The sequence below is a fragment of the Salvia splendens genome, chromosome 3, assembly GCF_004379255.2.
Source record: "Salvia splendens isolate huo1 chromosome 3, SspV2, whole genome shotgun sequence".
Taxonomy (NCBI): Eukaryota; Viridiplantae; Streptophyta; class Magnoliopsida; order Lamiales; family Lamiaceae; genus Salvia; species Salvia splendens.
The window spans coordinates 38,570,203-38,596,485 of NC_056034.1; the positions used below are offsets into that span (position 1 = coordinate 38,570,203).

Consider the following 26,283-nt stretch of genomic DNA (forward strand, 5'->3'; position numbering starts at 1 on the left):
TTTAGTGCTGATGATGTGGCAGTAGCAAGGCTATGGGAGGACTATTGCATGTCCAGAACCACTGAAGATGCTCTGAGGGCTACAACTTGTCTCGATGTGGATTATTTTATGTTGATTACACAATCAAAATCTCACATCAATTCAAAATAGTGTTTATTTGCAAGATCCTCCTAGATCTAGATTTAATTTTATAAAGATTTTGCTTTGGTCAAAATCCGATTCAGAATTTGGTCATAAAAAATAATCCAGATCCCGTTCATTCTATTTTAAGAGGACTAAGATTCTACGAAATGGATCTAATTAAAACAAAGTACAGCATTGCTAAGGGGCAACAATTACACCTATCTTGAAAATAAAAAATTTATTATTTCAGTTGCATAAAGTACAATTTAAGTAATCCAAATATTCGATATTCAAAAGGAGATTATAAGTTTAGAATCATCTTCAACCATTTACATAAAATTTAAATTTATTTTTAAGTATATATCACACTATAAAATAAATTCTCTTTATTATTTATATTAAATTCAAAATTTACACTATTTTTGAATATATGATTCATAAAATTGTCGTAGTAGGTGTTGTACATTCTTATACTCCATTTAATAGAGTATTATTTTAGAGCATCGTTGACGCAAGGGGCCTGGCCGCAAATCGCGAGTCTCTAGCCCCGTCCTGCGCGTTGGAGGGAGAGGCGTTGCGGCCTGGGCCGGTCCTGGGGCCGCAGTTGAGGCCTGGGGACGGTTCCGGGGTCTGGCCCTGGCTCACGTTGGATGGTTCCATGCCATGACGGAGCTGCAATTTTTGCCAAAAATTGGAAGAGGAAGAAGAGGGAGAGGGAGATGGGTGACGGAGCCCAATTTTCTGATTTCTTTTGCATTTGGAAGAGGAAGAAGAGGGAGGGAGAGAGGAAGTTGAGCGAGGAAGATGAAGAAGAGGGGAGGCGTAATTTTTAATTTTTTTGTATTTTTTATGTTATAATTTTTAGTTTTTTTGCATTTTTTATGTTATAATTTTTAGTATTTTTGCATTTTTTATGTTATAATTTTTAGTTTTTTTGGATTTATATTTTTTTTCTAGGATTTGTAATTTCTTTTTTCGAATGAACAACTTATTTTCCCGGTTTGAATTGTTCAACGTATTGCATTTACGAGTCAAATAGGTTGAAGTTGTGAATAATGTCAATTATTAGTTGCGGCCTGTAACATCCCGAATTATAGGCACCAATAAAAGGTTTGGATATGTGGTGAGGAATAGTAGTTAAGTTAAACCGTAAGGTATAAATTTGATACGAAATGCCGATTAGTCAATTTTCGGCAATTTCTTTTGTCCGTGTAAAATCATAAATCGAAGCTAAGGGGTAATAATTTTATAAATTACAAATTATGGCCTAGAATAATTGTTGATAATGTGAGGAATTGTTTTGGGCCATTTGAAGGTAATTAAAAAAATTTCTATCGCTGATAATTTCAGTTTTTAGCGAAAACGATCGGCGAAACTTTTGAAGATATAGACAGGAATAATTTTTCCTTAAACTAGAATTTAAATACTAAATGATGATATAAAGAGTTGCTAAAAGTGATATCATATGATAGGGCAATAAAATGTTACAAGATAATTAATTTATTTAAAAACTAACTAAATAATTAAATAATAATTAGAATTCTCTAGAATAAAATTGTGTCTATCATCAACTCCAACCCCCCACCCCTCATTTCAGCCAAGAACGTCCACCCCTCTCTTCCATTAAAGACAAGAGCTCAACCTTTTCATTTCCAAATCTTTTGTCATTTTAATCGGTAAATCGATCGGGAAATCGGATATCCGCCAGAAAATCAAGGTAGCCCTTTCTCCCTATCCTATTTTTTATACCTTGAACTTGAGTATATGTTGATGTTGAAGGGCTGAAATTTCATTCACTCGGGGGTAGGAAAACTAACCGATTAAATTTCGATATATTGACGTTTACGCGATCATAGGCCTTCATTTGTCGTTGTTTGATATTTGAATTAGAAGTTTGATTACATGGATGTGAATTTGGATGAATATTGAACAGGGGGGGGAGCTGAATTGATGATATTTGATGTGGAATGGTTGGGTTTGAGATAAAAGCTTGAGAAGAATCAAACTCTCTAATCTGCCGCCTCCTAGTTTGAATTATTAAGAATTTTAAGAAAGGTTAAAACTTTTGTTTAACAATTTTAAAAATAACTATATTTAGTCTTGAGGTCCCCTGAATTTTATGGAGAATTTAGGAGTTCAGTTACTGCATGTATAAATTGTTAAGACAATACCGCCGGAAACTGTCAAAATTGTGGTAAACTGCCATATTTTAGTATGTTCTATCCGAATTATTCAGGGCATTTAAGGTCAATGAAAACTTGATTTCATAATTTCTAAATTAACTATAAGGTGTCTCGTTGTTCTCTGAATTTTGTGACTAATTAAAGAGTACAAATACTATTTATAAAAATTGTGTAGAAAATGTTGCCAGAAACTGTTCGATTTTGTTAGTCTCTGGTAAAAGGAGAATATCTCTCAAACCATTAGAAATTTTTGAATGAATCTTGTTGGATTATAAACTATACTTCTTTGGGCATTTAAAAATATTAGGTCAAGCCTCTAAATCCTTCCGAATGAATATAGAATTTTTATGACGAATCAGTCCAGTGCAGTTGTATAGTTAGATGATTTAAGTTAATATAGCAAATTAATTTATTTAGATGATTTAATGATGAAAACATGATCATGGGTAAATATGAGTTATTAATTGGTACGCTATTTATATTATGCATAAAGCGAAGGAGCATATAGTGCGTTTTGATCACAAAGGAGTGGATTTAGAGGGTAGAGAAGTATCAAGGTGAAATAGGCTTATGTTCATAAGCCTGCGAGGTAGCGTATCCTCTCTATGGTTTTCGATTCTTTAGGTTGAGATGATGTGTGCTATAATGTGATTATATGTGAGATGTTTAAATAATGTGCTTAAATATGCTTATAATTTAATATGTGGATTATTATGATTCTTATTAATTTTAATATGAATGATCTGTGGAAAAAAAAATGGTACGAATATGAATAAAGACAATGGATATGATATGCAATGAAGTGTAATAAATTATGAAGATCTGAATAATGTGAAATATGTCTGAATAGATTATGAAAAAAAATATCTGAATATATATGAAAAAGAGTGTCTGTGAATTCGATAAGAATGATTATCTGAAGTGATATTTGGAAATGGAATAAATGTGAAAAAGAGATTTGAAAGAAGAATATGAAATAAAACGTCCTGTTTGCTTGGTCATATGTGTTGGGTACAATTGGCATGCCATAGGACAGCAGCGCTGCATTTTCTGTGATCACTCGTCTTCTGGATAACCGAAGCGAGGATCGTCTGTTATCTGATGGGCCCCTATCTGATCTGTCTGATCTGCACCCTAATGGGTGGTCTAATTATCTGTCCGCACCCTCATAGGTGGTCTGATTATATGTCTGCACCCTCATGGGTGGTCTGATTATCTGTCTGCACCCTATGGGTGGTCTGTGCGGAGTCCTCTCGAGGACAAAATCCGCGTCTGCATCTGATTCTGTTTCTGATCTGGTCCGTGTACCCTGCCTGAAACCAAGTAGATATTGGGGCTATAAGATAAAATAATATCTGATGATTTCTGAATAAAGGATCTGTAATCTGTAATCTGTGATATATGATAAATATAAGATAAAATAATATCTGATGATTTCTGAATAAATGATCTGTAAGCTGTAATCTGTGATATATGATAATATAAGATAAAATAATATCTGATGATTTCTGAATAAATGATCTGTAATCTGTAATCTGTGATATATGATAATATAAGATAAAATAATATCTGATGATTTCTGAATAAATGATCTGTAAGCTGTAATCTGTGATATATGATAATATAAGATAAAATAATATCTGATGATTTCTGAATAAATGATCTGTAATCTGTAATATGTGATATATGATAATATAAGATAAAATAATATCTGATGATTTCTGAATAAATGATCTGTAATATATGATAAGATAAGAAAAAATTAATATCTGATGACTTGTGAATAAAGGATCTGTAATATGTGATATGTGATATGTGATTTGTGAAATATGATATATGATATGATTGTTGATCAGTCCTCACGGAGGAAATGATATTTTATGTTGAACGGTCCCCGCTCGGGGTAATTAACACGGAAGAATAGTATACGAAAATAAATGGTAAAATGAGAAAAATGTGATACGAAATGATATATGATGATATGCGAAATCTGGAGAAACCAAAGCTATAAGATACAATGAAAATGTTGTAGTATAGAAATAAATATATGAATATGTTATCAAGAGACCATAAGAGAAATATGACGAGGATGATATGATGAATATATATGGGTATCTGAACAGGTATGCTTTGGTGTGAAAATTCTGAGAATTTGGAATATATATATTGTAATAATAAGTCAAGATAATAAGGAAATGGCATTAAGAATGAAATCTCTGAAGAGACATGAGTAAGAATATATGGAAAAGTTGTATGACGATAATACAAATAAGTTTGATATAATGTGATTGTAAGTAATTTTGGAAATCTGTGAAATTGAAATGAAAACAAGCAAAAGATTAAAAAGGAAATAATGTAGTTATTATAGTTATTATTGTCTTAGCTGAGAGGGTTGGATTCTGTAGTTTGGATATTGCTACTGGGCTTTCGAGCTCACTCCCCCTCTTTCCCCCCTGCAGGTTAGAGTCGACATTATGTCAGTGGTGTTGCGCAGCTTTGCATCTTTGGCGAGTCACTGGTGGTCAACTTGGTTTAGTAGTCGTGGCATGTTATGTAATAGTTTAATCTTTAACCTTCCGCTGGATAAATGTTAAGTTTTTAAATGTAATAGATTTTAATTATGCTTTTAAGCTAAAAAGAAAAAGGAAAAATTTCAGCACGGGTTTTCGATACTGAAACGTGACATCACTTATTCGGTGGGTTACCTACCGGGTAAGGGGTGTTACAAGTTTTGGTATCAGAGCCTAAGTTTAGGCGGTTCTGGAAAGAAGTGATTCAGTAAAGTGTGTAGAAACATGCCACATAGGTTTAATTGTCTGTTAGTACCAGTGACTCGATGCAGCTGCTTATGTCTAAAGTGGAAAGAAGTTAACAAGGTACGGGACATAGTTTCCCGTGTGACCGAGAAAGATGTTATATGGGACTGGCCACCCCATATAGCTCTAATCTCGGTAGCGTCGGTATGTGTAAAAGATTTAAAAAAAAAATTCCGGGAGGATGGGTCTGAAAATGTTGATGAAAAGTATGTCCTAATGAAAGATACTAATAAATATATGCAGATTATGAAAGAGTATAAGTAAAAGAGAAGAAAATGAGTTAAAGGAATGATATGGAAAGAAAGTAAGTTATAGACTAAGTGACCATCATGATATAAAAGTGTAACACGAAAATTCACAAAGGTATGTGGATTGTCTGATATAAGATGGATTAAGAGTCATAAAGTAATATCCTATAATGATAAACAAAAGTATAGAAATATGTGAAAGGAAATGTGTTTGGCAAAATGATAAATATTGATATGAAAACATATGAAACTATAAGGCATTATATGAATAAAACCATAAATGTGCGAATGAGAAAATGCGACGAATAAGAAATAAATTATATGATCTGAACATGTGTGCCCCTATATGGATTACATGTGTACTTCGAATCGGGCAATATGAGATATGACGTGATGTGATGGAAATATGAACTGAATAATCGTGCAAGACAATAAATTATATGATTGGAAATGTGAACTCCGTGAGAATTATGTGTGCGCTCGAATACGAGCTATATAAATGTTAGAACCGAATGATGATTCAGAAATGAAATGGAAAATGGGAATGTATGCTCTAAGCGAGCTGTATAGTATATGATAAGATATGTCTAAAAATATGAGTTTGAAATTGAGCTATATGATATAAAATGGTATTCTGGTTGAAAGTGTTGTCTGTGATCTGTAAATGTGTTAGTTATGGATAAGAATGAGTTTTGAAAATAAATATGGTTGTTGATGAATACTGACTTGATATTTGAATTATGTTGTGATTTGGTGGTTTGATTTGATAATCTGTGATTAACATTGTATCTTGTTGGTTTTGGGGAAGCACTGGTTATAGAGAAAACGCTGCCCAATTTTTGCTAGAAATTGATCAGATAAATTAATACGAAGTTGTGGTAAATAAACTGATAAGTGATAATACATGAAGAGAATGATGTTACATGATGACTTAAGAAAGGAAAAAGGGAAAAGATAAGAAGTGTTGTGAATGATAATAAAGGAAAACGTAATGAAATGATGATATGTGGAAAGTGAAATGCACCCTTCGTCGGCTATAAGTGCCCGAATAGGGACTATGCAATTGGGACTATACAATATATGATGAGTATGTGAATTATACATATGCGTGATGAATATGATATGTGCGCCTCATGTGGACAAAGAAAAGATGCAAATAACATGGAAATTACTATGTAAAGAAATGATAATGTGACAAATGTGCTTGAAGTATATTAGAGATAATGATAATATTATTATGTGATCGCAAAATGTGGCTATGTGTTAAGATGTGATTATGTGATTTTGTATGTCATTCTGTGTTTGGTTATGGAAGTGAGGATACGCTATGTAGATGAGGATATAGGATGTCGTGGAATGGCATACGTATATGCGACGCTTATAGGAATGATGTAAACCCGAGGGAATTTCGAGGACGAAATTCCTTTTAGGGGGGATGAGTTGTAACATCCCGAATTATAGGCACCAATAAAAGGTTTGGATATGTGGTGAGGAATAGTAGTTAAGTTAAACCGTAAGGTATAAATTTGATACGAAATGCCGATTAGTCAATTTTCGGCAATTTCTTTTGTCCGTGTAAAATCATAAATCGAAGCTAAGGGGTAATAATTTTATAAATTACAAATTATGGCCTAGAATAATTGTTGATAATGTGAGGAATTGTTTTGGGCCATTTGAAGGTAATTAAAAAAATTTCTATCGCCGATAATTTCAGTTTTTAGCGAAAACGATCGGCGAAACTTTTGAAGATATAGACAGGAATAATTTTTCCTTAAACTAGAATTTAAATACTAAATGATGATATAAAGAGTTGCTAAAAGTGATATCATATGATAGGGCAATAAAATGTTACAAGATAATTAATTTATTTAAAAACTAACTAAATAATTAAATAATAATTAGAATTCTCTAGAATAAAATTGTGTCTATCATCAACTCCAACCCCCCACCCCTCATTTCAGCCAAGAACGTCCACCCCTCTCTTCCATTGAAGACAAGAGCTCAACCTTTTCATTTCCAAATCTTTTGTCATTTTAATCGGTAAATCGATCGGGAAATCGGATATCCGCCAGAAAATCAAGGTAGCCCTTTCTCCCTATCCTATTTTTTATACCTTGAACTTGAGTATATGTTGATGTTGAAGGGCTGAAATTTCATTCACTCGGGGGTAGGAAAACTAACCGATTAAATTTCGATATATTGACGTTTACGCGATCATAGGCCTTCATTTGTCGTTGTTTGATATTTGAATTAGAAGTTTGATTACATGGATGTGAATTTGGATGAATATTGAACAGGGGGGGAGCTGAATTGATGATATTTGATGTGGAATGGTTGGGTTTGAGATAAAAGCTTGAGAAGAATCAAACTCTCTAATCTGCCGCCTCCTAGTTTGAATTATTAAGAATTTTAAGAAAGGTTAAAACTTTTGTTTAACAATTTTAAAAATAACTATATTTAGTCTTGAGGTCCCCTGAATTTTATGGAGAATTTAGGAGTTCAGTTACTGCATGTATAAATTGTTAAGACAATACCGCCGGAAACTGTCAAAATTGTGGTAAACTGCCATATTTTAGTATGTTCTATCCGAATTATTCAGGGCATTTAAGGTCAATGAAAACTTGATTTCATAATTTCTAAATTAACTATAAGGTGTCTCGTTGTTCTCTGAATTTTGTGACTAATTAAAGAGTACAAATACTATTTATAAAAATTGTGTAGAAAATGTTGCCAGAAACTGTTCGATTTTGTTAGTCTCTGGTAAAAGGAGAATATCTCTCAAACCATTAGAAATTTTTGAATGAATCTTGTTGGATTATAAACTATACTTCTTTGGGCATTTAAAAATATTAGGTCAAGCCTCTAAATCCTTCCGAATGAATATAGAATTTTTATGACGAATCAGTCCAGTGCAGTTGTATAGTTAGATGATTTAAGTTAATATAGCAAATTAATTTATTTAGATGATTTAATGATGAAAACATGATCATGGGTAAATATGAGTTATTAATTGGTACGCTATTTATATTATGCATAAAGCGAAGGAGCATATAGTGCGTTTTGATCACAAAGGAGTGGATTTAGAGGGTAGAGAAGTATCAAGGTGAAATAGGCTTATGTTCATAAGCCTGCGAGGTAGCGTATCCTCTCTATGGTTTTCGATTCTTTAGGTTGAGATGATGTGTGCTATAATGTGATTATATGTGAGATGTTTAAATAATGTGCTTAAATATGCTTATAATTTAATATGTGGATTATTATGATTCTTATTAATTTTAATATGAATGATCTGTGGAAAAAAAAATGGTACGAATATGAATAAAGACAATGGATATGATATGCAATGAAGTGTAATAAATTATGAAGATCTGAATAATGTGAAATATGTCTGAATAGATTATGAAAAAAAATATCTGAATATATATGAAAAAGAGTGTCTGTGAATTCGATAAGAATGATTATCTGAAGTGATATTTGGAAATGGAATAAATGTGAAAAAGAGATTTGAAAGAAGAATATGAAATAAAACGTCCTGTTTGCTTGGTCATATGTGTTGGGTACAATTGGCATGCCATAGGACAGCAGCGCTGCATTTTCTGTGATCACTCGTCTTCTGGATAACCGAAGCGAGGATCGTCTGTTATCTGATGGGCCCCTATCTGATCTGTCTGATCTGCACCCTAATGGGTGGTCTAATTATCTGTCCGCACCCTCATAGGTGGTCTGATTATATGTCTGCACCCTCATGGGTGGTCTGATTATCTGTCTGCACCCTATGGGTGGTCTGTGCGGAGTCCTCTCGAGGACAAAATCCGCGTCTGCATCTGATTCTGTTTCTGATCTGGTCCGTGTACCCTGCCTGAAACCAAGTAGATATTGGGGCTATAAGATAAAATAATATCTGATGATTTCTGAATAAAGGATCTGTAATCTGTAATCTGTGATATATGATAAATATAAGATAAAATAATATCTGATGATTTCTGAATAAATGATCTGTAAGCTGTAATCTGTGATATATGATAATATAAGATAAAATAATATCTGATGATTTCTGAATAAATGATCTGTAATCTGTAATCTGTGATATATGATAATATAAGATAAAATAATATCTGATGATTTCTGAATAAATGATCTGTAAGCTGTAATCTGTGATATATGATAATATAAGATAAAATAATATCTGATGATTTCTGAATAAATGATCTGTAATCTGTAATATGTGATATATGATAATATAAGATAAAATAATATCTGATGATTTCTGAATAAATGATCTGTAATATATGATAAGATAAGAAAAAATTAATATCTGATGACTTGTGAATAAAGGATCTGTAATATGTGATATGTGATATGTGATTTGTGAAATATGATATATGATATGATTGTTGATCAGTCCTCACGGAGGAAATGATATTTTATGTTGAACGGTCCCCGCTCGGGGTAATTAACACGGAAGAATAGTATACGAAAATAAATGGTAAAATGAGAAAAATGTGATACGAAATGATATATGATGATATGCGAAATCTGGAGAAACCAAAGCTATAAGATACAATGAAAATGTTGTAGTATAGAAATAAATATATGAATATGTTATCAAGAGACCATAAGAGAAATATGACGAGGATGATATGATGAATATATATGGGTATCTGAACAGGTATGCTTTGGTGTGAAAATTCTGAGAATTTGGAATATATATATTGTAATAATAAGTCAAGATAATAAGGAAATGGCATTAAGAATGAAATCTCTGAAGAGACATGAGTAAGAATATATGGAAAAGTTGTATGACGATAATACAAATAAGTTTGATATAATGTGATTGTAAGTAATTTTGGAAATCTGTGAAATTGAAATGAAAACAAGCAAAAGATTAAAAAGGAAATAATGTAGTTATTATAGTTATTATTGTCTTAGCTGAGAGGGTTGGATTCTGTAGTTTGGATATTGCTACTGGGCTTTCGAGCTCACTCCCCCTCTTTCCCCCCTGCAGGTTAGAGTCGACATTATGTCAGTGGTGTTGCGCAGCTTTGCATCTTTGGCGAGTCACTGGTGGTCAACTTGGTTTAGTAGTCGTGGCATGTTATGTAATAGTTTAATCTTTAACCTTCCGCTGGATAAATGTTAAGTTTTTAAATGTAATAGATTTTAATTATGCTTTTAAGCTAAAAAGAAAAAGGAAAAATTTCAGCACGGGTTTTCGATACTGAAACGTGACATCACTTATTCGGTGGGTTACCTACCGGGTAAGGGGTGTTACAAGTTTTGGTATCAGAGCCTAAGTTTAGGCGGTTCTGGAAAGAAGTGATTCAGTAAAGTGTGTAGAAACATGCCACATAGGTTTAATTGTCTGTTAGTACCAGTGACTCGATGCAGCTGCTTATGTCTAAAGTGGAAAGAAGTTAACAAGGTACGGGACATAGTTTCCCGTGTGACCGAGAAAGATGTTATATGGGACTGGCCACCCCATATAGCTCTAATCTCGGTAGCGTCGGTATGTGTAAAAGATTTAAAAAAAAAATTCCGGGAGGATGGGTCTGAAAATGTTGATGAAAAGTATGTCCTAATGAAAGATACTAATAAATATATGCAGATTATGAAAGAGTATAAGTAAAAGAGAAGAAAATGAGTTAAAGGAATGATATGGAAAGAAAGTAAGTTATAGACTAAGTGACCATCATGATATAAAAGTGTAACACGAAAATTCACAAAGGTATGTGGATTGTCTGATATAAGATGGATTAAGAGTCATAAAGTAATATCCTATAATGATAAACAAAAGTATAGAAATATGTGAAAGGAAATGTGTTTGGCAAAATGATAAATATTGATATGAAAACATATGAAACTATAAGGCATTATATGAATAAAACCATAAATGTGCGAATGAGAAAATGCGACGAATAAGAAATAAATTATATGATCTGAACATGTGTGCCCCTATATGGATTACATGTGTACTTCGAATCGGGCAATATGAGATATGACGTGATGTGATGGAAATATGAACTGAATAATCGTGCAAGACAATAAATTATATGATTGGAAATGTGAACTCCGTGAGAATTATGTGTGCGCTCGAATACGAGCTATATAAATGTTAGAACCGAATGATGATTCAGAAATGAAATGGAAAATGGGAATGTATGCTCTAAGCGAGCTGTATAGTATATGATAAGATATGTCTAAAAATATGAGTTTGAAATTGAGCTATATGATATAAAATGGTATTCTGGTTGAAAGTGTTGTCTGTGATCTGTAAATGTGTTAGTTATGGATAAGAATGAGTTTTGAAAATAAATATGGTTGTTGATGAATACTGACTTGATATTTGAATTATGTTGTGATTTGGTGGTTTGATTTGATAATCTGTGATTAACATTGTATCTTGTTGGTTTTGGGGAAGCACTGGTTATAGAGAAAACGCTGCCCAATTTTTGCTAGAAATTGATCAGATAAATTAATACGAAGTTGTGGTAAATAAACTGATAAGTGATAATACATGAAGAGAATGATGTTACATGATGACTTAAGAAAGGAAAAAGGGAAAAGATAAGAAGTGTTGTGAATGATAATAAAGGAAAACGTAATGAAATGATGATATGTGGAAAGTGAAATGCACCCTTCGTCGGCTATAAGTGCCCGAATAGGGACTATGCAATTGGGACTATACAATATATGATGAGTATGTGAATTATACATATGCGTGATGAATATGATATGTGCGCCTCATGTGGACAAAGAAAAGATGCAAATAACATGGAAATTACTATGTAAAGAAATGATAATGTGACAAATGTGCTTGAAGTATATTAGAGATAATGATAATATTATTATGTGATCGCAAAATGTGGCTATGTGTTAAGATGTGATTATGTGATTTTGTATGTCATTCTGTGTTTGGTTATGGAAGTGAGGATACGCTATGTAGATGAGGATATAGGATGTCGTGGAATGGCATACGTATATGCGACGCTTATAGGAATGATGTAAACCCGAGGGAATTTCGAGGACGAAATTCCTTTTAGGGGGGATGAGTTGTAACATCCCGAATTATAGGCACCAATAAAAGGTTTGGATATGTGGTGAGGAATAGTAGTTAAGTTAAACCGTAAGGTATAAATTTGATACGAAATGCCGATTAGTCAATTTTCGGCAATTTCTTTTGTCCGTGTAAAATCATAAATCGAAGCTAAGGGGTAATAATTTTATAAATTACAAATTATGGCCTAGAATAATTGTTGATAATGTGAGGAATTGTTTTGGGCCATTTGAAGGTAATTAAAAAAATTTCTATCGCCGATAATTTCAGTTTTTAGCGAAAACGATCGGCGAAACTTTTGAAGATATAGACAGGAATAATTTTTCCTTAAACTAGAATTTAAATACTAAATGATGATATAAAGAGTTGCTAAAAGTGATATCATATGATAGGGCAATAAAATGTTACAAGATAATTAATTTATTTAAAAACTAACTAAATAATTAAATAATAATTAGAATTCTCTAGAATAAAATTGTGTCTATCATCAACTCCAACCCCCCACCCCTCATTTCAGCCAAGAACGTCCACCCCTCTCTTCCATTGAAGACAAGAGCTCAACCTTTTCATTTCCAAATCTTTTGTCATTTTAATCGGTAAATCGATCGGGAAATCGGATATCCGCCAGAAAATCAAGGTAGCCCTTTCTCCCTATCCTATTTTTTATACCTTGAACTTGAGTATATGTTGATGTTGAAGGGCTGAAATTTCATTCACTCGGGGGTAGGAAAACTAACCGATTAAATTTCGATATATTGACGTTTACGCGATCATAGGCCTTCATTTGTCGTTGTTTGATATTTGAATTAGAAGTTTGATTACATGGATGTGAATTTGGATGAATATTGAACAGGGGGGGAGCTGAATTGATGATATTTGATGTGGAATGGTTGGGTTTGAGATAAAAGCTTGAGAAGAATCAAACTCTCTAATCTGCCGCCTCCTAGTTTGAATTATTAAGCATTTTAAGAAAGGTTAAAAATTTTGTTTAACAATTTTAAAAATAACTATATTTAGTCTTGAGGTCCCCTGAATTTTATGGAGAATTTAGGAGTTCAGTTACTGCATGTATAAATTGTTAAGACAATACCGCCGGAAACTGTCAAAATTGTGGTAAACTGCCATATTTTAGTATGTTCTATCCGAATTATTCAGGGCATTTAAGGTCAATGAAAACTTGATTTCATAATTTCTAAATTAACTATATGGTGTCTCATTGTTCTCTGAATTTTGTGACTAATTAAAGAGTACAAATACTATTTATAAAAATTGTGTAGAAAATGTTGCCAGAAACTGTTCGATTTTGTTAGTCTCTGGTAAAAGGAGAATATCTCTCAAACCATTAGAAATTTTTGAATGAATCTTGTTGGATTATAAACTATACTTCTTTGGGCATTTAAAAATATTAGGTCAAGCCTCTAAATCCTTCCGAATGAATATAGAATTTTTATGACGAATCAGTCCAGTGCAGTTGTATAGTTAGATGATTTAAGTTAATATAGCAAATTAATTTATTTAGATGATTTAATGATGAAAACATGATCATGGGTAAATATGAGTTATTAATTGGTACGCTATTTATATTATGCATAAAGCGAAGGAGCATATAGTGCGTTTTGATCACAAAGGAGTGGATTTAGAGGGTAGAGAAGTATCAAGGTGAAATAGGCTTATGTTCATAAGCCTGCGAGGTAGCGTATCCTCTCTATGGTTTTCGATTCTTTAGGTTGAGATGATGTGTGCTATAATGTGATTATATGTGAGATGTTTAAATAATGTGCTTAAATATGCTTATAATTTAATATGTGGATTATTATGATTCTTATTAATTTTAATATGAATGATCTGTGGAAAAAAAAATGGTACGAATATGAATAAAGACAATGGATATGATATGCAATGAAGTGTAATAAATTATGAAGATCTGAATAATGTGAAATATGTCTGAATAGATTATGAAAAAAAATATCTGAATATATATGAAAAAGAGTGTCTGTGAATTCGATAAGAATGATTATCTGAAGTGATATTTGGAAATGGAATAAATGTGAAAAAGAGATTTGAAAGAAGAATATGAAATAAAACGTCCTGTTTGCTTGGTCATATGTGTTGGGTACAATTGGCATGCCATAGGACAGCAGCGCTGCATTTTCTGTGATCACTCGTCTTCTGGATAACCGAAGCGAGGATCGTCTGTTATCTGATGGGCCCCTATCTGATCTGTCTGATCTGCACCCTAATGGGTGGTCTAATTATCTGTCCGCACCCTCATAGGTGGTCTGATTATATGTCTGCACCCTCATGGGTGGTCTGATTATCTGTCTGCACCCTATGGGTGGTCTGTGCGGAGTCCTCTCGAGGACAAAATCCGCGTCTGCATCTGATTATGTTTCTGATCTGGTCCGTGTACCCTGCCTGAAACCAAGTAGATATTGGGGCTATAAGATAAAATAATATCTGATGATTTCTGAATAAAGGATCTGTAATCTGTAATCTGTGATATATGATAATATAAGATAAAATAATATCTGATGATTTCTGAATAAATGATCTGTAAGCTGTAATCTGTGATATATGATAATATAAGATAAAATAATATCTGATGATTTCTGAATAAATGATCTGTAATCTGTAATCTGTGATATATGATAATATAAGATAAAATAATATCTGATGATTTCTGAATAAATGATCTGTAAGCTGTAATCTGTGATATATGATAATATAAGATAAAATAATATCTGATGATTTCTGAATAAATGATCTGTAATCTGTAATATGTGATATATGATAATATAAGATAAAATAATATCTGATGATTTCTGAATAAATGATCTGTAATATATGATAAGATAAGAAAAAATTAATATCTGATGACTTGTGAATAAAGGATCTGTAATATGTGATATGTGATATGTGATTTGTGAAATATGATATATGATATGATTGTTGATCAGTCCTCACGGAGGAAATGATATTTTATGTTGAACGGTCCCCGCTCGGGGTAATTAACACGGAAGAATAGTATACGAAAATAAATGGTAAAATGAGAAAAATGTGATACGAAATGATATATGATGATATGCGAAATCTGGAGAAACCAAAGCTATAAGATACAATGAAAATGTTGTAGTATAGAAATAAATATATGAATATGTTATCAAGAGACCATAAGAGAAATATGACGAGGATGATATGATGAATATATATGGGTATCTGAACAGGTATGCTTTGGTGTGAAAATTCTGAGAATTTGGAATATATATATTGTAATAATAAGTCAAGATAATAAGGAAATGGCATTAAGAATGAAATCTCTGAAGAGACATGAGTAAGAATATATGGAAAAGTTGTATGACGATAATACAAATAAGTTTGATATAATGTGATTGTAAGTAATTTTGGAAATCTGTGAAATTGAAATGAAAACAAGCAAAAGATTAAAAAGGAAATAATGTAGTTATTATAGTTATTATTGTCTTAGCTGAGAGGGTTGGATTCTGTAGTTTGGATATTGCTACTGGGCTTTCGAGCTCACTCCCCCTCTTTCCCCCCTGCAGGTTAGAGTCGACATTATGTCAGTGGTGTTGCGCAGCTTTGCATCTTTGGCGAGTCACTGGTGGTCAACTTGGTTTAGTAGTCGTGGCATGTTATGTAATAGTTTAATCTTTAACCTTCCGCTGGATAAATGTTAAGTTTTTAAATGTAATAGATTTTAATTATGCTTTTAAGCTAAAAAGAAAAAGGAAAAATTTCAGCACGGGTTTTCGATACTGAAACGTGACATCACTTATTCGGTGGGTTACCTACCGGGTAAGGGGTGTTACACGGCCTGTGTTGTGGCCTATAGGGTTAAAGCAGTTGGAGCCTGAGCTGTAACTGTAGAGGAATGATAACGTGGAGGAGACTTGGGGCCTGAAATCGGGCGGGAGTTAATGATGCCATTATAGTAAAATATAAAAATTGGTTTAGGGCAGCAGTATAGTAGTAGTATGATTGAAGATTTGACTATTTATATGTATATCGCTGTCCTTATCTATAAAACAACGGTCAGAGTTAGGATTCATGGTCAGGAGAAAATCTATATCTCAAAATCCTAGTCAACAAAATCCTGCTGCAATTTTAATTGACAAAATCTTAATTGGCCGACTAATTGATTATTTCCCCACTACTCTCCGTCCAATTAAAGAATAAATTTCAATAAGCTTCCTTAATTGCAAAGCAAAAGAATTCCTATTTTTCATAAATAGCATATATTCCAACCAAATTATTCTAAATTGAATTTGAAATTGACAACTAAAAACATTTTTGCATCAATAATCTATCCAAATCTGTTTGAGCTTAAATTTTGATTAAAGTTGATTAGCGACTAAAATTTATGAATAAACAATTACTTACATGGACTCTCATTTTAATAAATAAAAATAAATTAAATAAAATGAAAAAATGCAACTTGATAAATGCAACACGTTTCATCAATCTCGAAGCAATCTAAAAAAACTTATCAAAACAAAAGGAAATGCTATTGAAAAATGTTTCAAGAACTTCTAGAAATTAGACTTGGCCTTACTTATTTCATAAACTTTCAAATGTGTTAACTCGGTGATTCAAAAAAAGTTACTAGTATTAAAAATATTTATTTAACTCGGGTTTATAAAATGCAAATCACACTAATAATACCAAATTCGTGGTTCAATTGATTATTATACTATAAAAGAGAAAATTTAAGTACTACTCCCTCCCTCCGTCATTAAAAGTCTCATTTATAGTATATATTAGTTTTAAATAAAATGCGAGGGGAATGAGTTAATAGAAAATGAATTTCTATTACTGTCAATGGTAAAAGTTAATCGGGACTCCTATTTGTGGACGGACTAAAAAAAACGAGACTCTTATTTGCTTATTTGCTGATAGATGGAGTAAAATAGTTATACAGTAGATTAAAAGAAAGCAAGAAAGTGACCAAAAACAGAAGCTGCCAATCGGAAACAGCCCACCACCAAAAAACGGCGGTTTAACGTTAAAGAAAGAAACTTTCGACTGCCGCGGCGGTGGGGGTTCGCGAAATCGCTGCTCAATTCAATTCTGCTGCGGAAATCGGTGAATCGTCTTATCCATGGGCCAAGAATCGTTCATATACAGCTTCGTGGCGCGTGGCACGATGGTGCTGGCGGAGTACACCGAGTTCACAGGCAATTTTCCGGCGATCGCAGCTCAGTGCTTGCAGCGTCTGTCTTCGACCAACAACAAGTTCACCTACAACTGTGATCACCACATTTTTAACTTTTTAGTTGAAGATGGATACGGTAAAAAACTTATTTTTTTGGGCTGTCTGAGTTTATGCTGTAATTTATTTTGTTGATTTGGTTTACAATTTTGGGGAATGAGAGTTGAATTTGAGCTGATTTTTCTTGGATCTGGGGTGGGAATCTTTAGTTTCCACTTCTTGTGTTTTAGCTAGAAGTTTCAGTTTCATGAAATTTCGGTAGTTTGCCAATTTTGGAAAAATTTTCTACCCTTTTCAGGTTTTCGAGAATTGGGTATTGGATCTATTTTTGGTTTTGATTTTGGACAGGTGAAAGTTGTTGAAAATTCATAGAACTAAGCTTATGCTCACTTGATTTTTGCATGTGCTTTTCTTTTTTCTTTTTAATTTCCTGAACTGCTTAAGTTGTGATTTTATAGATATAGAATCGTTTCAGCTTCGATTCATATCAAAATTTGAATTGGTGATGAGAAAAGTTAGAGCAATACCAAAAGATCATTTGTGCTTGATCATATTGGAGTTAAATTTGTATGGATAAGGAGGAAGCGATTGGTATGTATGCTGTGGATGCAGTTGTTTGTATAAATAAAATGATCTTTTGGGAATGAATTGATTGTTGAATGAATAGCATATATCTTGATTAGACCATCCACAACGCGTCTCGCGCCGGGCTCGCGTCTCGTCTCGGAGAGACGAGACCCCCGCGAGACGCATTGCAGCGGCCATCTCGTCTCCAGCTCGCGACCGTCTCGTCGCGTAGCTCGTCTCGGAGAGACACGAGACGAGCTGTCTCGCCACGCGCCCGAGACACGTGGCACGTCCCCATGCGTGCGTCGTCACTGATGACGCAATAATTCATTTTTTTTTAAAAAAAAATCGATTTTTAATAAAATTTTTTTTTTCAAACGGTAATATTACCGTTAAATATTTATTTTCATTTTTTAAATTTTAAATTTTTTTACTCTATAAATAATTCTATTCCATACTCATTTCAAACACAAACACACATCTATTCCTCTCAAATCCTCTCTATCACTCCAATTTCCATCTTCAATCAACTCAAACAAATGGATCCTTTTGAGCAAATGCGCCAATTAATGGAACAATCACTCGAAGAAGATCGACGACGAGAGGCGGAGGAAGCCGCACCACCCCCACGACGCTCCCGGAAGTACATCAATCGGAACCGGGAGGAAGCCGCCGCACGGTTAGTACGCGACTACTTCTGCGATAACCCGATTTGGGGAGATACCTATTTCCGTCGCCGTTTCCGCATGCGGAAACCGCTATTTCTCCACATAGCGAATACTTTGGCGGCCAGGGAGGAGTTCTTCCGAGAAGGGTTCGACGCGGTCGGTCGTCCCAGCCACACGACGCTGCAGAAATGTACTGCAGCCATCCGGCAGCTTGCGACTGGACAAACGGCCGACATATTCGACGAATACCTGCACATCGGAGACAGTACTGGGCGCTTGTGCTTGCTCAACTTCTGCAGAGGCGTCCGGGCAGCCTTCAGTGACGAATTTCTCCGGAGGCCAACCACGGAGGATTGTCAGTTCCTCCTCAACCTACACGAACAAGTGCACGGATTCCCCGGGATGCTTGGCAGTGTCGATTGCATGCACTAGCAATGGAAGAATTGCCCGGTGGCTTGGAGGGGTTCCTACACGAGCGGCCACAAAGGCACCCACCCAACCGTTGTACTCGAGGCCGTTGCCGACTACCGACTTTGGATCTGGCACGCGTACTTCGGGGTCCCTGGCTCGAACAACGACGTAAACGTGCTCCAACAGTCCGACCTCTTTACCGAAGTTTTGGATGGTAAAGCGCCGGCCATCAACTTCGTCGCCAACAACCGACGGTATAAAATGGGGTACTATCTCGCCGACGGCATCTACCCGAAGTGGCCGACCTTCGTGAAGACGTGCGGCAGGCCAGCGAACCCAAAGCAGGCTCTTTTTGCGCAGAAGCAGGAGGCTGCGCGCAAGGATGTGGAGAGGGCGTTCGGGGTTCTCCAAGCGCGCTTCAACATCATCAAAGCCCCGGCTCGTTCGTGGTTCATGGAGAGCATGGTCGACATCATGTATACGTGCATAATCTTGCACAACATGATTGTCCGAGACGAAGGACCCGATGCCGGAAATTGGTTCGACCCCGAATCCCCCGGAAGCTCAACTGCAAGTAGTCCGCCGCGAAGTGGAGCGCATCCATCTATACAAGAACGGTTGGCTATTCGGGCAAGGACACACGACTCTAGCGCCCACACCCAACTCCAAGAGGATCTAATTGAGCACATTTGGGAAAACTTTGGCGGAGAATATTAAATTATGTCATTTTTATTTTTTTAGAATTTTAATTATGTCTTCGCTTTTTTAATGTTAAGTTGTAATATTGTTTTAATTTTAATAAAGTGTGTTTGTTTAAATTGAATTGGGTTTTAAAAAAAATTATAAATTAAATTGAATGAATAGTAATTAAGAGACGGTATAGAGACGGTTAAGAGACGGAGCGTTGCAGCCTCCGTCTCTTAGTTAAGAGATGGAGGAAAAAAGGACAGTGGGGCCCTCAAATAGTGCTCAAATAGTAGTTAAGAGACGGTTTAAGAGACGGTATAGAGACAGCGTTGTGGATGGCCTTAGCCTCCCACTCTAATATACTTCAATCTTGAAATGTGTTTCAGCCATTCATGACTGATAATAAAGCTAATTCGAGTTGCTTTATAGGATTTTGGATGATCTGAACTGTTAGTAGTAGTGTCGCGATGGCTCAACCGAAACTCGTTTTGGCTGAATCTTGCAGACTTCTAACATCACGAGGTTCTGAGTTGTTGGTTCTTGTATTACTACTTGCTTTCTGCTCATTGCTCAATCACATCAAAGCTCCAAAACTTTATTTGGGAATTTAGTATGAGCTGTTGAATGTTGAATGTGAAAAGTTCATGTTATAAATAGTTGAGTTCATATATGATAATTTGCAGAACACTGATGTGTCTGATGTCTGTTACCATTACGTTCTTAACTTTTTTTTTATTAAGTTTGGGCTAATGCACAATAATGTGGTGGAGTGATTTCTATGCAAGTGAAATTTGAAAGTTTTTGTGAATTTTGATGGTTTCCTAATCAATGCCTGATTTTTGGCCTTAAAACATCGGCCTTTTTTCTCCAGCATCTAATGATGCCAGTGGAGTTTAGAGTATTGAACTTTTGTGAGGAAATATCATCTGCTAATCGGATTCTATAATATATAGGCCAACTAACATGATATCACAATCTCCCTACATGGTGCTGTGTGTTCAAAAGCTATTTGCTGGTTTTCTTTCCCTCTTCTTCGAATGATATAAATGAGGAAAAATATGCACATAGTATTAAAATTCAAGAGATAGATGTTATTAAGAATTTTGTACTGAGCTTTGAAAATTGAAATTTCTCTTGAAGTGTGTTTTCTGAAATTATCTTGAGTGTCTCTTGCTTGCTTTATCCTTTTAATGAGTGCTTGATGCGATGCTTACCTCCCATGCAGGTTACTGTGTCGTTGCCAAAGAATCTGTTGGAAAACAGATCTCAATCGCACTTTTGGAACGCATTAAAGCTGATTTCAGGAAAAGATATGGTGGTGGTAAAGCCGATACAGCAGTTGCAAAAAGTCTCAATAAAGAATTTGGGTAAATTTCTCATTTCCAAATGACAAAACACGATTTATGTTAGTATTTTGACATGAGCGTTGGATAAATATGTGTAATTCGAAGAATCATGCAGGCCTCTAATGAAAGAACACATGCAATATATCATTGATCACGCTGATGAGATCGAGAAACTATTGAAAGTTAAAGCCCAAGTTTCCGAAGTCAAAAGTATTATGCTGGAGAATATAGACAAGGTAGGCTAAATGGACTGCACTAAAAAATTATACTACTACGCTCTTATTTGCTTCTGGTTACGTTACTGCTTTCGCTAAATGCAGGCTTAATTCTTCTACCGTGCTCTTTTCAGTGTGTATATCTTGCTTTTGATCTTAATTTGATAACTCTGTATGATTTTTGGTTGCTCTTACAGTTCAATTACTATGCTGAATTTCTAGCATTAAATTTTAAAATTAGAGTAAGAGTTCTTTAACACAGAATGTATCTTTTCATCTTATATAATTCTGCATTTCAAGTGCTTTGAACTCGTTCTTCGTTTCAAGTAACAATCCATTACATGTGTCATATCTATGTGATCTCAACATGTGCATTTGAACTGATTTTTCATCTAGTATATTGTTCATGTCATACTCTCCTCCGTGCATCTTGCAGACTATAGAAAGAGGCCAAAACCTAACGGATCTCAACGACAAGGCTCAAGACTTGCGCGAGTCGGTGAGTTGAGACTTGCGAGCTATTATTCTTCCCATAACTATGTTCAATCCTAGCGCATGAAAAAGGGTTTGTATGAAATGAAACAGAACTGAGCCCAATTTGTTGTCACTGCAGGCTCAAGTGTTCAAGACAGGAGGGACACAACTCCGGCGAAAGTTGTGGTACCAAAACATGAAAATAAAGTTGGTTGTGCTCGGAATTATCCTCTTCCTAGTCCTCATTATCATCCTCTCTGTCTGCGGGGGTTTTAACTGTTAGTATTCTCGGTCTCCATCTTCACTCGTCTCGTCTCGATTATAGTGGTTAAAGAGGATTCTCCATGCACCAACAGCCAACAACTCTACCCTCTTGGAGCCATGTTGTTCGATTCCCATATTATTGCTTCAACTGTTTTTTCCATGTAAAATAGACAACATTTTTTTCCAGTTTTACAAAAGAAATGATATAGATGATTTTATTGATGAAAATTTTAGATCTCAAGGACTTAATTAATCTCTACGACTAAACTAAAGACAGCCCCCCCCCCTCCTAAAATTACCTTAAGCATTCAACTCTTGGTCCAAAAAATATCAAATCGAATTATATGAACTTTGAAAATCTAAACAGAATTGCCAAAAATCAGGAAAACTTAAAAAGCCCGAAAAATCAATATTGAATAAATTTAAGTTAAAATATGGTAATATCTCTGTCCCTTTAACACTATTTATCCCAAAAAATTTGTCACATTTCGCTTTTACTACTCACTATATTTGGTAGTGGACCTCACATTCTAGTAAATCATTCTCGCTCACATTTTATTATAAAATTAATACTCCATATAAAAGTAGGATTCACATTCCATTAACTTTTTCAAAACACTTCTATTACATTTCTTAAAATCCGTGTCGGATCAAATGGTGATAAATTATTAGGGACGGAGGAAAGGATTTTGAAACTGGAAATTGCCAAAGCAATTTGGATACTTTGAAGTTGCAGTTCTTTTGTTTTGGAGTTACAAAAGGGGCCTTATAATTTCCGGAGGCATAAAAATTCTTTCTGATGTTGCGGTTATTTTGTTTTGTATTGACAATGTTATACATTATACCGTATCAAAAATATCATTATGAAAGAATTCCATACTATTACCATTTCGAAAATTTTAGCATACCAAACTTTCAGTATGAGTAGTATCACTACGGTTACCGTATCAATATTTTAGTATATCATGCCGAACTTCGGAAGCCGTTATACCGTTTCGCACAACTTTATACCGAAAAATATATAAATAAATTTATAAATGATTTATAAATTATTAACGGATATATTTATGGTTTTAATCCAAAATATTAAATTTTATTACTATTATTTTAATTGGTATATACACTATATATCGTTAATTCGAAACGTATTGATTTCGATATATATTTCAGACTTTCGGTATACCGGTAATATGGGTATATACCGTATTTTAGATGTACCACGGTATAGGAAATTCATACCGTTACGGTATCGAAAACTTACCGTACGATATCGTACTCTACTGAAAATTACAGTATGCTAAAAATTCAATAATTTTTGGTAGGATACGAGTGATATGCATTTTTTTCGATATTTTTACCCACCCCTACGTAGGAGTAGGAAGTAGGAACGCGCGGGGGTAGGGGGAAAAAATAGTCCTAATTCCAGAAAACATGGTGGGCTGCAAATCCTCTTCAAGCATAAGGAAATACTAGTATAGACCATTCTTTTATATAGAATTCTTCGAGACCGAATAAAAAAAGTTTTCTTTCCTGTCTATAAAAATATTGTAGTAGCTTAACTTGTATGGAAAAATAGGGCTGTCTTCCACATTAGGTTTAGGGGGAATATGTTTTTCTTTAGCCTTTCTTTAGTTTTAGAAATTTAGTTGGACATTTTAATTGTCTTTAGGGGTGGGAAGCATCTTTGTCAAGGAGGGAGGTTTTAAAGTAGGAATCTGCCAACACAAAACAATGTCACATGATCATTGAAAAATATTGTCCTAATATTTGCTAATTGGATATAGTTATTTTTGGTTGTTAGGCTCTTATAACTAATGCAAGGATCGGTCTCACAAGATTTACAAACAACTTTTGTCAGTCACACGACTATCAGACTGATTGCAACAAATATAAATAAAAAATACAGGTGAAAGTTACATATCTACACTACAACACACAAAATCTGCAAAAACAAAAGCAGTTTAGAGCAAAAGATGTAAGAATAGTAAGGCCCAATCTAGCACATACACTAATCTTTCACGGTGCACACTTTTATCTAAGATCTCAAGAAAAGGCTACTGACAAAGTCACTCACCCAAGTCCAACACAAGACCTCTAAGTGAAACGAATTAGTGGAATGTGAAACCTACTTATAGATTACAGTTAAAAATCTTTATTGACAGACAGACCAAAAATAACAAAACGAGAATCCTATTACCAGATTAAGAAAGCAATATTATACTTAATTACAGATCAATATAAAGTGGATCTACCGTCCTGCCTTTTCAAGGGGACATGGACACCGATCAGTGTCTTTCAGAGAGCAACAGTTAAGGTTTAGGTGCACATCCGCCGCCTCTCTGGAATATCGTTACTTAATTTGTTTTTTCTATATAGGCTAATAATATTATATTCATCTATAATCAATAGTTCTATTTTTCATTATTGGATCGTCCATAAATATTAGCCACCTTCAATTTTGAAATTTCTTTTTCTAATATAGTGAATCATGCACATTTTTCACTCTTGGCCTAGCGGTAAAGGGCGCTGGATACCGTGTCCATCCTGGAGGTCACGAGTTCGACCCCTGGGAGGCGCATCTCGGGGATTAATTTCCCTTGGGAGTGATGGGTTCACTGGCCTGGATCCAAGAGCTGGGGGAGGTAGCATGTACCCATGTTTGGGGGAGGCGGCCTGGACCCGTGCTTGGGGAGGTAGGTGGACTCGTTTGTTCCCACCCAGACAACGAAGCACAGCTCGGTGGTAAGACGCTTCACCTCCGACCGTTAGGCCAGGGGTCCGAGTCACTTCGGGCGTAGATAGGGAACCATCGTTGATCCTCCTTTAAAAAAAAACATTTTTAATTATTTTTTTACTTGATCCATGGTACGTACATTACTATTCTATATATTAAAATCATTAGAATTTCGGAGAACAATATACATAAACCAAGTTTGGAATTTGTGATTCCTATAAGTAGAACAGGAAATAAAAGTAGAGTACACAAGCAAACTAGGAATCATCTCCTACATTCCATCGACGGCACCTATTAATGTGCATGTGGTAGCATTATTGATATTTCTGAACAACTTATTTATACATCTTCAGCATTTCAAATCTATACATATGGCATAGAAATTTTCCATTACTCTCAGTTAAAGTCAATCGTTTTTTCAACAGTTTTTATGCCTTTTCATATAGCAACGGTTAAATAGTTTTTTCAACAGTTTTTATGCAATATTTCTTACTCCCTTTACATATTGTTTCTCCCTGATTCTTACTTTACCAATTTTCTCATTAAAACAAGTACCGTCCATAATTGAGACTATTTTTTATGGACGGAGGGAGTATTTTCTTGTTCTCTCTCCACTTAACTCTTTAAATATCAATTTCTTAAATCTCAGGTCTAAAAGATGTGACTTGCTTATGATGGGACGAAGGACTGGAGTACTTTATATTACTGCTAGTATTATTTTTAAAAATCACCCCATTCTCAACAAATTCGGTTTTTTTAAATCTTATTATTGGTTCTCTATCATTAATACTACAAAGAAAAGAATTCGTAAATGATACTGTACTAATAGTAACTAATACTACTACAAAGAAAAGAATAAGAAAATTAATCTAGATGTACTCAATATTCTAGAAAATTACTTAGTTGGTGGAAAAATCGATAAAAAGATATAAACAAAATCAAACCAATCACGATTCATTCTTTATATCAACAATAATATATACTCTCTCCATTTCACCATAATAGAGACTTTTCTCTGCACTCATTTTGAAAAAATAATACTCCAATAAATAGTTAAAGTAGAGAAAAAGTAAATTAAGAGAGAGAATAATGTTCAGAAGACCCTCCTCAACATTATTCTGTCTCTTACTTTACTTTTTCTCCACTTTAACTTTTTATTATATTATTTTTTCAAAACGGGTGTAGAAAATGATGAAACACCTCTATTAACATGGAATAGATGGAGTATTATTTAGGTAACAAGTACTATGGCATATATAAAAAACA

General features: G+C 34.3%; 1 protein-coding gene and 1 long non-coding RNA gene across 2 annotated transcripts; both read left to right on the forward strand.

Moving 5' to 3' along the window:
- The first annotated feature begins 1,455 nt into the window (after positions 1-1,455).
- Positions 1,456-16,184, forward strand: LOC121795959. Its single transcript, XR_006049668.1, has 7 exons — positions 1,456-1,840; positions 2,800-2,895; positions 4,766-7,451; positions 8,410-8,505; positions 10,376-13,061; positions 14,020-14,115; positions 15,985-16,184. It is a non-coding gene; the product is annotated as an uncharacterized LOC121795959 (long non-coding RNA).
- Positions 16,185-17,351: 1,167 nt separating this feature from the next.
- On the forward strand, positions 17,352-22,524 carry LOC121797434 (vesicle-associated membrane protein 724-like). The gene is made up of 5 exons (XM_042196190.1): positions 17,352-17,730; positions 21,210-21,351; positions 21,446-21,566; positions 21,982-22,044; positions 22,159-22,524. The coding sequence occupies exons 1-5, from the start codon at positions 17,541-17,543 to the stop codon at positions 22,300-22,302; spliced, it is 660 nt and encodes a 219-aa protein (XP_042052124.1). The 5' UTR covers positions 17,352-17,540; the 3' UTR covers positions 22,303-22,524.
- Positions 22,525-26,283: the final 3,759 nt, after the last annotated feature.